Source organism: Callithrix jacchus, chromosome 2 (genome assembly GCF_049354715.1).
Source record: "Callithrix jacchus isolate 240 chromosome 2, calJac240_pri, whole genome shotgun sequence".
In the NCBI taxonomy this organism is placed as follows: Eukaryota; Metazoa; Chordata; class Mammalia; order Primates; family Cebidae; genus Callithrix; species Callithrix jacchus.
Window position 1 is genome coordinate 194383724 of NC_133503.1, and position 12945 is coordinate 194396668.

Here is a 12945-nt window from a genome sequence, read left to right on the forward strand (position 1 = left end):
TATCTGCAAGGGCAGCTCAAAATTTACACCAAGTAATACAGACCATTAGACTTACCAATATCACATTTCCTGAGTGGTGTCTTTAGAGAAGAAACTCAAGGAGTCACTTGAATTTTTTGTGTGTTTTAAAAAAATGGAGAGGGCTTTCCTGGGTGCACTTAAAGAGTAAAGTTGAAACTCACTTATGGTGTTCAGCAATTCTGAGAACTGACAAGTGTGTTTGTGGAGGGTGTCTGCTCTCAGAAAAACAGTGGTAAAAAAAAACAGCTTTGAGGTACATTTGACCTGCATGACTGCTTCACTCTCAGAGTGAATATCCAGAAAACTTCACTGCTCATCTCACAGTTAGCAAGAGATCTATTTGATATATACAGTTTACACCCTAAACCCAATTTATAAACTTAAACCCTAAATTGTATTTCTTTCACTATCAGATATCAACATTTTATTAATTGAATTTATATTTTTACCAGATAAGAAAGCAATTTAAGAATACCCTTTAAAAAGGGGTAGTTCTGTGACATATAATGTTTACTGAGCACTTTGTTAATTCACTTTTGAAATATCATTTAATCCTGAAAATAACCTATGACATAGGTTCACACTTTGTTCATGCTTTACAGGCATTTAAGTAACTTACCTGGGGGACATAGGTTTTAAGATTTGATTTGAACCTAGGTCCAAGGCAGCTCTCCAATCACTGCAACATACTTTCTCTCTAAAACACAATTTAGAAAGAAACAAAACTCCTCTTTTGTTTGAATGGAGAACACAGGCCATTTCATACAACTGGAGGGAGAGAGAGAGATTCTCAAAAATAATTTCCACTAAAAAAATTATAAATTTTTTTGTGATTTAGGGAAAATCATGGGATTCTAACATCACGACATATCTAAATGTGGAAAGAAAAAGTCACCTTTGAGTTGAGTTCGAATGTAGAAGACATACCGGAGGCATTCTTTGTAGTTGTCAGTGCCTTATCATTTTTGTATTCAGTATCCGCCAGGGCAGCTCAAAACTTACACCAAGTAATACAGACCAAAAAATTATGAAATTTTTGTTACTGGAAATTATTTTTGAGAATCTCTCCCTCTTTATGAAATATACTTCTATATTATTTAGAGGCACCTACATGGACATATCTCAGTTCAGATTTTATAGAAACAGTGATTGTTTAACTGACTTTCCAATAAGAGTAAGGGTTCATTTCAGTTATTACAAACTGATAACTGCAATTTCTACATACCTCTGGTTTGGAATTCACAAACTTTGTACCTTCCAGTAGCCTTTAAGCAGAATAATTATTGAAAGTCTTAATATTAAAAAGGAATGCATAATAATGATATCATTTAAAAAAGCCTTCTCAAAGCCAGCACCATTGAAAAGTAACAGTTAATTGAAGATTTAGTAAAAATCACTGCATTCCCTTATCTTCTTTTTAATCAGCTCTTTTCTATAAACCAGTTCTCAGACATTGGGACTTGAATTTTCATAAGTATCTGAAGGAAATAAATACTATAGTACATAGTATCCACTGTGTGTGTGCGTGTGTGTGTGTGTGTGTGTGTATATATACATGAGATATACTCTATATATATATAGTATGTAGTGACAGCCTTGCACACTATTATTAAAATTTATTTTGAGTCTCAGGCACAGCCTAGTTTCTTTCAACATGTACCCAGAAGCCCAAAGATATATCCATTTTACTTAAAATGAAAGATTCCTGAGAGCAATAGCAGTACACACCCAGGTCCTTACCTGCTTTGAGGTCCTTGTCTCACCATATAATAGGTTGACAAAAGCTACTCCAGCTTTTTCCGTCTTCTCTCCCCAGCTCAAAATCCCTCCTTTTGCAAACATGGAGCAGGTGAGCAATCTCTTCTGTTGCCCTGAATGCCTGGTAGGCCACACCCTAAGGGTCTCACTATCCTCTAAGTAACCTCATAGTATTTTTTTTTTTTTTTCAAATAAAGGCAGATACCTCCCGAGAGGAATTCTGTTGCAAGCTGTTTAAAGTAATTCACTATACATCATCATTATCATTACACTTTTGTGAAGACTGTCATAAACATCTCAACACTGCTGTAATTGAATATGCTATAAATTATTCATTGATGTTGATATAAGTTTAATGATAACAGCTAATCCATTGGCAAATATATGCTATTGTCAACATATGCATATTATGTTAAGAGTAACAAATCCATTAAGCAGTGAGGCCCTATTTTTGCAATAGGTGCTGTGCACTACTTGGATTTCTCATGTGTATAATTTAATTGCCTTTCCATTTGTTTTCTGATGTAAAAGGCTTAGATATATTCTTCCTTGTAAGGAAAAGACAAGGAAGAAACCAACTGCATCCTTCTCCTGCCTGATTTTTAGATACTCAGTTCTGGCATTTAAATTGTAAACATACTCTAAAGCAGTGTATTTTAGGGCAAAGATATGACAGCCATTTTTATTCTCCCCTGATGCAAACTGAGAATGCATTCTGGTGTTCATTCCCCAGAGATTATCTGCATCAAGTTCATGAATGACCTCACTGTAAACAAGCTAAAAAGACAGGCAGTAGGGCATGGTTTTGCTTTGTTTGATTGATTAATTCATCTTTTGTTTCCCCTGAGGATGGAGTTCACCAGCCTCCACCTTCCTTACTCCTTGTAGATTACTCTCAGCTAGATTCCTAAAGTGCACACCTAAGTAGAAAAATAAATGTGAGCCATTTACACAGGAACAACTGACTGAGATCAATTATCTATCAAAGAACCACTTAATAAGTGTGTTTAAGACTGTCTATTCAGGCCATGTATGAAAAGTCCCTTCTGGTCCGTGTCCAATTCTGTCATATTCAGGAAAGTAGCAGATATGAGAATTGTTCAGTCAAGATCTAAATGAAGCTATCATTTCACCATATGTATTCCAATATTCATTGTTTTAATTTTAATCACTTGTATTAATGTAAATAAATCTGAATCACACAGGTAGTCTTAAAAGAGAAGGAGACACAATGAGATACCACTATACACCTATCAGAATGACCAGAATCCAAACAGTGACAACACCAAATGGCTAGGGAGGATATGGAGCCACAGGAACTCCCATTTGCTGCTGGTAGGAATGTGGAACAGCCATTTTGGAAGAGTGTATAGCAGTTTCTTACAAACTAAACATACTTTTATCATGTGATCCAGCAATGACACATCTTGGTATTACTAAAGGAGTTGAAAATTTATGTCTACTCAAAAACTTGCACACAAATGTTTATAGCAATTCTATACAACGTTGCCAAAACTTGAAAGCAACCAAGATGTCCTACAGTAGGTCAATTAATAAGTAAACTGTGGTACACCCAGAAAATGGAATATTATGCAGCATTCAACACTAAAAAGAAATGAGATCTCTAGAACAGACATGGAGAAACCTTAAATTTATATTACTAACAAAATGAAGACAATCTGAAAAGGCTACATATATATTATTCCAACTATTTGAAATTCTAGAAAAGGCGAAATCATGGAAACAGTCGAAAGATCAGTGGTTGCCAGGGGTTAGTGGTGAGGGAGGGAGGGATAAATAGGCAAAAGCACAGAGGATTTTTTAGGGCAGCAAAACTATTCTGTATGAAACTATAATTGGAGGATATATGTCACTGTATATTTAGTAAGAATAGAGGGTATAGCACCAGGCATGAACCATAATGTAACTTTGGACTATTGAACTCTATAGAATTTGGGTGATAACAGTGTGTCAATGTAGATTCATCCACTGTAACAAATGTAACTCTAGGGTGCAGATTGTTGATAGTGGGGGAGGCTGTGCTTCTGTGGGGGACAGGGAATACATGAGAATTTAGTCCTTTCTGCTCAATTTTGCTGTGAACCTAAACCTGCTCTAAAAGCGAGAGAAAGATAGAGAGAGACAGACAGAGAGAAATACCTGACAAGCAGCTGCACCATTCATCTGATGAATATTCACTTACTATCTTGAGACAGGCACTCTTCTATTGCATCTTATTTTACTGTTGAATTATATATAAATATAAGATGTATATAAACTACCATTTTACTGACTTTATTTTAATGCTATTAAACCTAGAATCTTTCAAGATTTGACTTTTAAAGAATTCTGTGTGAGGCCGGGCACGGTGGCTCATGCCTGTAATCCCAGCACTTTGGGAGGATGAGGTGGATGAATTGCTTGAGCCCAGGAGTTCAAGGCCAGCCTGGGCAACAGGGCGAAACCCCACCTTTACTAAGAGAATCACCTGAACCCTGGATATGGAGGTTGCAATGAGCCAAGATCGAGCCACTGCACTCCAGCCTAGGGGACACAGGGCAGCTCTGTCTCAAAAAACCAAAACAAACAAACAAAAAACTAATTGTGCATGAAGATGATTAAAGAAATACTGTGAGGAGAGGGTAAACTGACCTGCAATGATGATATGTTAACTAAAACCAGGGCTCAGCTTGCTGGATGTGGAGTGATGGACAGGGGGATAAATTGAAACTAGACAGCTCACCATTTGGGGGGACAAGACATAAAGGTGCCATTTCAGAGAAGACAAGTTTCTTCTGCTAGGTTTTCAGAAAACTGTACTTTTCGAGTGTTTAAAATAGATTTGTTTGGAAGCTTGGAAAGATTTCATGTTAGGTACCAGAAGAAACTGGTAGATTGATTGGGTGCAGGAAATTGGAGAAAGGAAGGGTCCTGCAGAAAAGCAAAACAGGGGGAAAGTGAAGGGGACAGCATCGGACCCACACAGAGCCACCAGAAGCAAGAGCACTGGAGTCCATGTCAGGGCCTCCCTTCTGGTCCTGATGGGAGAGGGAAGGCTGCAGGGGAAGGAGGGAGGACCAAGGATCGGGCCATCCCATTTCACACATGTGGCTATTTACATTTTAACTCTGAGTCATGTTTGGCTTCAGAAAACGAAAGTAGGATTCTCACATTCTTAGATAAAATTCAATCCCAAGAAAACAAGTTTTAATATAGAGGATCTGGTGACCCTAATTTATTATATTTCCAATTAATATAATAAATTAGAGCAAAAGAAACAGGTTAATTGTCTTATTTATGTTTATCTAAGTAGATTACAATCAAACTGAAAAATTTCACTATACATTTGGGTATATGGCATTAATTAGGGCCATACTGAAAACATTTTGTTTTCATTGTAGCATTAAGAATTCATGCTGCATTCAGGCTGGGCGCAGTGGCTCATGCCTGTAATCCCAGCACTTTGGGAGGCTGAGGCAGGCAGTTCACGAGATCAGGAGTTCAAGACCAGCCTAACCAACATGGTGAAACCCCGTCTCTACTGAAAAAATTAGCCGGTCATGGTGGTGCATGCCTGTAATCTGAGCTACTCAGGAGGCAGAGGTTGCAGTGAGCCGAGATCAGGCCACTGCACTCCAGTGTGGGCAACAGAGTGAGATTCCATCTCAAAAAAAAAAAAGAATTCATGCCTCATTCAGTTTGAATTCATTTTCCCTTTTAATGATTTGGAATAATATTTTAATCACTTAATTCATTAAATCATATGAATTGGAAATATAATAAATTAGGAATATTAATTATAACATCCAGTATAGCTAAAATGTATACATATAAATGAAATGCGTAGATTGATTGATGATGCCATCTGCTTTTAGTACATAACCAACAGATTCACTGTAAGAATGGATTTGTTATCTCTTTTTAATGGTTTCATCATTATTAAAGTAACTAAACTCAGAGAACTTTGAACTAAATCACACATGTGAAAATATACACACACAGAGAAAGTGATGTTCATAGTTTAACCTTTTTTGTACAAGTGGAATGTGCCTTCTTAAGCACTATAATGAAGTGGATGGGCTTGTAATCTGGGTGCATGTACAAGACACACCTATATAGGAATACAAACATCGTCTCTCTGGCACAGGTGCCAAGCAAGCCCTGGGTCAAACTGTAAGTTGGGCAAAGTTGTTTTGCACTTCTTTTTCTCTTTCCTTAGTTGAACCAAAAGTCCCTTCAGTCCTCCTTACCCAGTTCTTGTCACCAGCCTCAAGCCGGGCAACCATCACCCCTCAGCAATACCGTCCCTCCTCATCCCTCCCTCTTTCTTCCCTGGCATGTTCTCATGGAGGTGCCACATGTGAAACGCTGCACTCATGGTTTCCAAATTAGGGATTTAGAGGCCAAAAGTGCACTGAGTATTTCCACCTTTTCTACTTTCATTTGCTGATGAATGAAAATGATTCCCATTGGCATATGTGGAATCGTCAGAGGCCACCCTGTATGAATGAAGCATGCTCTATTTTGTTTGTAAGGTAGGTTGGAAGAGCCATGGGGCTGATACCTCTGGATACATTCCTGACTGTTCACAAAAGAGTTTTTTTTTCTTTAAAGAGGGATATTTCTTCATTTTGCAAATACTATTTTAGCAAAGCTGGTAACACCAATGTGGCAAATAATATATTAATTAACCCTCTCCATTCATTTGACAAATATTTAATGAACATTTATGGTGTGTCTGGCATTGCACTGGGGATAGGGATATGTAACAGAGACTTTTCCTCCCATAACATGCATCCTAATAGCAGACAGGCAGTAATAATACACATAACAAGTTAGAACCCGACAAGTCCCATGAAGAATTCAGTAGCACTTGAAGGTAAAGAAGAACGCTGGCTTGGGGTGAGGGTGTGGTTCCAAGTGCGGTTTTAAACGGTGTGCTTAGAGTCACCTCATAGAAAGAGCAGCACCTGGGCACTGTTCAAAGAGCCCAGGATGTAGCCAGGTGTCCCGGCACATCTGTGGCATAAATGAGTTTTTCTGTAATCAAAAACTTAAGTAGAGAAAGTGCCAATTCTTCAATCCCTGAAGAATTGGGGGAAAACAGAAGGGTACTACTGGATGAATCATGCTCTTTTTCCATATACATGCAGAAGTTTTCAGATGCAGCTTGTTCGTAAAAACCCTGTGAACTAGCCTGTGTGTTAAGTAGCCATTTTATTTTGTTTCTAATTTAAATTTTAAAATGGTTCCCCAAATCAAAGGGCAGCCAGGACAACATGCATCTCGAAATACACAGCAAAAATACTTTGCATTTACTTACGAAAGATTAAAATGTTCTTTTAATAAAAAGAACATTAAAATGTAGTGTGCTTTTGTTGTTGAATCACATACCTAAGTTAAACATAACATGCCTTCGCCTCACATGTTCTGTCCCTCACGTAAGAGACGTTCTTATTTCTTCAGGTCTTCTGAGATAAAACTCCTTGTGTCAATTCTTCCAGTCTCTTGCTTCGCTTCTGGTTCCTTTGAAATGTTTGGAGCATATCCCTATTAAGCGTAGTTTTAACATTTTGTGCATCAGTCCTGTGGCCTTTAAGACAGTGGTTAAATGTAATAAGTCTAAGGAATGAGGATCACTCCAGTGCCGTTTATTTCTTCATGTGCTTCGTCCATGAGGACATGGCATGATTTTATAGAGAGAAATGTCTAAGGCACCCATTATGAAATTAAAATCACCTTTCCCGATTCTATAGTTTGAAAGAAATGCATTTGGATTCTTATTGGTAGGATATTAAAGCAAATAACAGAGAATAAAATTTCAAGCAAACACTTTTATTCTTTTCCTTTTGTATGCCTTAATTCAGTTTGGTGCAGTTAATCGTTAGCAGATACTTCATATGAAAAACATGTTTTGGTATAGAGAGTGAAACCTTACGCTCTAAAGCAAAAGTGGGGTGTCCTTTGCTTTTTCAGATAAGAAGACAAGGAGGCATCCAGCTCTTGGTGGACCTGTTGGATCATCGGATGACTGAAGTCCACCGTAGCGCCTGTGGAGCTCTGAGAAACCTGGTGTATGGAAAGGCCAATGATGATAACAAAATTGCCCTGAAAAACTGTGGCGGCATCCCAGCGCTGGTGCGGTTACTCCGCAAGACCACCGACCTGGAGATCCGGGAGCTGGTCACAGGTTAGAAGCATTATTGAATTATTATGTTTTATCTCAAGATAAACTTTGTGTTTTCCAACACAGTAGCAAATATATAAACCAAATTAATATTGTGGTGTTCTAATAACATAGGCAGTCTCAATATGTGTTTTCAAATGAGTAAACCACTAAGAAAATGGTATCAGATGTGACCCACCTGGATTGATCATATTCAATAATCAGATGCATGTAACCCTCACTCAAATGCTCTGATCATAATCAGTTTTCATCAGTTGATTTAGAAGTAGTTGAGCATCATACAATACCCAGGGCTCTTCATTAATGATAATTGACAAGGCACGTCAGATTTTGGTAATAAGGTGTTTTGGTTTATACTATGATTAACACAGATGGCTTATTCTACTCAGCAGTTAATTTTTGAATGAAATATTCATGTCTATTAAAAGTCACCATTATTGCATACTAAGGAATTTTTAAAAAGTAAACATCAAAGTTTTTTCATGATTGTAGAAATTTTGGGTTTTGTAAAATGGAAATGATTATAGTAGCCACACTGTAGTCATGAGGGTTTAATAAATGAGACCCTGTGAAACATTTGGCACATATCTGGATACATGTGAACTGGAGCTATCAGCTCTCACTTTAAAATTCTGCAGTATTACTTGGAGTACTAATGGCCCAGGTGCCCTCAATACAGGATTTCAAATTACTCTGCTGCTTACTCATCATGATCATGCTCACTGCCATTCTAGGTGATACTTGGTTTTCAGTTCATCAAAAATTACCCCTATCAGCAAGTATTTGGCAATTGGATTGCATCTTTGACTGTCTAAAATGATCTTTTAATTATCCCTGGTTCCATTGACCTTCTGTCTCAACTCTAAAATTTCCTTGTAGCTATGCTGAAAAGTAGATGAAAATACATTATTCAAGCTAGAGAGTCATAAATACTTGTCCAGTCCTGGGTCAAGACTCCCAACTTTAGTATATTTTCTTGAGTATACACTCTGAGATTATTGTCACATTTCCTTCTCACCCTTAGTTACATCAGAACTAGATGCAAATTGGTTTTGTTTATTTTGTTTTTTCTTTCTGTAAGTAGAAAATTGTCTTTGTGGAAAAAAAAATAGTGGTTAAGAATTACCGTACTATTAAAGAAATGTTTCACACCAAACTAATGTGAGGTGACATGAGTCAGGGAAGGTAAAGGTATTTTTATCTACATAGTATGATGTCTAGGATAGGTTGGGGGTGAGTTATGTAACTGAAAATATTTCCCATCATTATGGTTATGAACACCCATCCTTGTATTTGTGGGTTGGACTTAAGTTGGAATGGCCTGCAACAAAAGGACTCAATGTGTGTGAAAGGGACAGGAAACTTCTGTGCGTAAGACTTCGCCAGCAGATACATGAAGCCACCAGAAATGAAGACCAACAGAGCACCATATGTGTACATTGTATGGATTAATTTATGACTATAAAAGAATTGGATTTGACTAAAATTTGAATTTGCTCCAACACAAAACCATTGTCTAGAAGAACCCTCTGTGGTAGCTTCTCTGATTGCCAAAGAAACGCAGCCACATGCCAAAGGTTGAGATGAGTGATGGCTTAAAAGAGAATGGAAATGTCATACCCCCGACACATGACACCTTCTGCAGCAGTGCGTCTTATCCTGTGCTGCCATTTGAAGCAGCTCTAAAGGATCTGACTGCTGCCTACACCATTGCCTTCAGCACTGCTTCTGACAGCTCCTGGGTGTCAACCATCACATGTGCCTGGGCAACATCAGAAATTCCTTTGTGAGCCGCATCTGAAAAACCAAAGGCATAACCTGTTGTTTCTTTTCCTGGTGAAACTCAGGCTGTAGGAAGGATACAAGCAGTAGCTGTACGGAGAGGTTACCCTCTTTTCCAGTTTTTTTTGAGAAGAAGGTTTCCATCCACTGTCATGTCTTGACCCACTATGTTTTCATCAGCATGTGCTGGGGGTTCAAGGCTCTCTCTGTATCTCCTTCTAAATGCTGTCTTCTGCTGTGATCGTCACATCCATTAAGAGGGGCAGTGGTTGTTACTTCAATAGATGTTTTCTGCCTTTCCAGAAGCATGTTCATATCGTGCTTGGCATCAGTTTCACCTTTCTCAAAGAAAAACATATCAGAACATGTTGACAAGCTGAAGTTCATGGTGTCTGAAGTTGCCATCATGGATTCTTCAGAAAATCCACAAGCCCCTTGGCCCACCTTCCACTCTAGTAAAGGAAATTGGAAGGGAGCATCTAGAACATTCTAGTGTAGAATAAATTGCTGCAGTAAGCGAGTCTAGTGATTGGCTCTAGACAAAGCCTTCTGAGTTTCTTACTGACAGAAATCTGAGGGTGCCTAGAAACCTTCAGGACTCGGCTGACTTCTGCACAGACGTTGCATCAATGATGTAAATGAAGCCAAAGCCAACTTCACCTCCCAAAGCAAAAGTCAAATGAGGCAAAAGGAGTTCACCTAAGAGAAAGCTTGGATTCTGTTGGCTAAACCTTGGATGCCCTTAGTTGTTCCTACGGTGCAGCCATGGAGATGCCTACACCAATGGCCCTGGCAAACATGTCCACACATTTTAGCAACTTACTAGATGAGCAGCAAGGGATGAGATGACTCTGAGCGGTGGAGTAGGGTGTACAAGAAGAAAGGCTGGCTTCACGAAATCTCTTGTTGCAAGGAGCCACCACAAATCTGTTTAGGAGTTAGGTCAGATATCGCGCATGAATTAAACAAAGTAATGATCGAAGTGTGACAGCTGTACCTCTTACTTTCTTCGCAATTCTCCAGTGGGTCTAATACAGAGCTCAGCACAGAATAAGGACTCAGTACATCACAGGAGCCCAACCAGGACAGGGGAGATTTTCCTGGTCGCTTTCCTGCCTGTTATCTCATGCATGAGAACAAATGTTGAACAAAACATTACAGGGGAAGGTAGGGTGAAGTCTGCCTTTGAATTTCTTAGTAAATATTTGTAAACTAGGATGTATGATAACCAGATATTCAAAAGAAAAATTTCAGTGATTTTTAAAAAATGAAAGCACAGTTTATAGATCAGATTGTAGATTAGGCCTAGCTGTATATCCACAAGAACTTTTCGACCTCTCAAGAGTGCAAAATTACAAATAAGAAAGAAATGATCTTGCAAAGCTTTAAATTAAGTATTGAATATGGCTTGGCAGACTATTTGAACAATGATAAAGTGTTAAAATTGAGATATTTACATACATTTACATTCAACACATAAACATACATATGCTGAAAAAGCAGCTAGCTGCCTGTTTGCACTGCAATATCTCTTCACAGCAGAATATATTCTTCTGACGGCTATGTCTTGCAATAAATAATTTTCTTCCTATGCAATAATTACTATGAGAAGACGATGAGAATTTTATTTAAATCCAGTTGAAGCTCTTGTATGCTAGCCATTGCTTGAAAATCTCCTAAACAAATAAATTTCAATTAGAAATGCTGCACGTCCTTTGGGCCTGACTCATGGAGTGTTTCTCTCTCTAAATATGGAAATAATGAACCTAAATCTTGAGTATGCCCAACTAAAGATTTCAGAATCCTTTACAAATCATAATAAAATGGCTTTTATTAAACGATAGAACTTAGTAAATAAGTTTTCTTTTGGTTGGAAGCACGTGTTGAGGGCTCTGCTTCTCCAGGAGCAGAGTGTGTTCTTCCATCTGATGCTTCGCATGTCCAGATGGTCTTTCCTTTTACTTAGGGACTCAGGCTGAGGCCTCGACCTTGTCCTTTGTTTCAGGCATTGTTAATTCCCTCCTGTCCTGTAAAAGTCCTTTCCAGAGTCTTCGGAATGCATTCGGATGTTGCGCTCTAGACCTGCACAGTAGGATTAGATCCTGGATTAGAACTTCTGTCTCCAGGCTCTAATCCTGGATTAGAACTTCTGTCTTCAATACTTAATTGAATCCTGTGTCCTCTTCTCTTTTGTTTTACTCACTTAAAAATTCCTAAAAAGGGACGTTTAGGAGATTAAATTCTGAAAAAAATAAGTCTTTAACCCTCACATGTGAGCAATGTTTACTAGATATGCAATTCTAGATAGAAAAATCATTTTTCTCAGAAATGTTTTCTATTATTTTAGCCTTAATGCTATAAAATTCTCTCATGGTATATCTAGGTGTGTGGCTTTTTTTAAAAAAAGTCATTGAACATTTTCAATTTAAAGAGTCATGACCTTCTTTAGTGCCAGGAAATTTTCTTCTTTTTTTTAAAGTAATTCCCTTGTCTCCATTTCCTCTGCCCTTTCTTTCTGGAATTAGTCAGATTTTGAGCCTCTTGGATTATTTCTCTTGTATTTTCTTATATAATTTTGAGCACTTTGCCTTTTTGTCATATGTTCTGAAAGACTTCTCCAGTATCCAACATTTATTTTCTCCAATTTGTCTGTGACTTCCACCCTCCCACTACCAGGGGCCCAAGAGGATATCATCTTTTTAAAAGAAAAATGCTAAGAATTCTCTTTTTTATTTTTTAGTAGCCCCTATTTTTGTTTTACAAATGTAAAATATTTTTTAATTTCTCCAAGGATATTTCTTAGAACTTGTTTGTTTTTATCTCTTTAGCATGAATTATCTCAATTTTTTTTTTTTTATGGTGGGCTTTTTCATTGATTTTGCAGGCTTCAGATCTGTGGTGGTCCTTAGTTTTCTTCTTATTTTTAAGATAGTGGGAATAGAGTTCATCTGAGCTCTTTGCATATTGGTGAAGCTTGTTCATAGTGAAGCTTCACTTCAGAGTAACTGGGTGGGAGTAAACTGTAATCGTGGGAAATCCTTTAAGTATCTTAATGGGGAGGGTTTTTCTCTAAGACCCAACTGTTCATGGTACCTTTTTGGTTCTCCCCAACATAATCTGTCTCTTTGGAGATTCTTCTGAGTTGTGTATTTTGTTTGTGTGGCCTGGAGGAAGGGGAAAGTATTTTACTGTCTGCT

General features: G+C 37.9%; 1 protein-coding gene across 26 annotated transcripts in view; it reads left to right on the plus strand.

Moving 5' to 3' along the window:
• Window positions 1–12945, plus strand: part of CTNND2 (catenin delta 2) — a 967235-nt gene that overhangs the window by 720677 nt on the left and 233613 nt on the right. For all 26 annotated transcript variants that reach the window (XM_035292306.3, XM_035292310.3, XM_017969987.4 and 23 more), the window contains one exon: window positions 7756–7969. In XM_035292306.3, the coding sequence (XP_035148197.2) occupies window positions 7756–7969 (214 nt within the window). The remainder of the gene's footprint in view (window positions 1–7755; window positions 7970–12945) is intronic.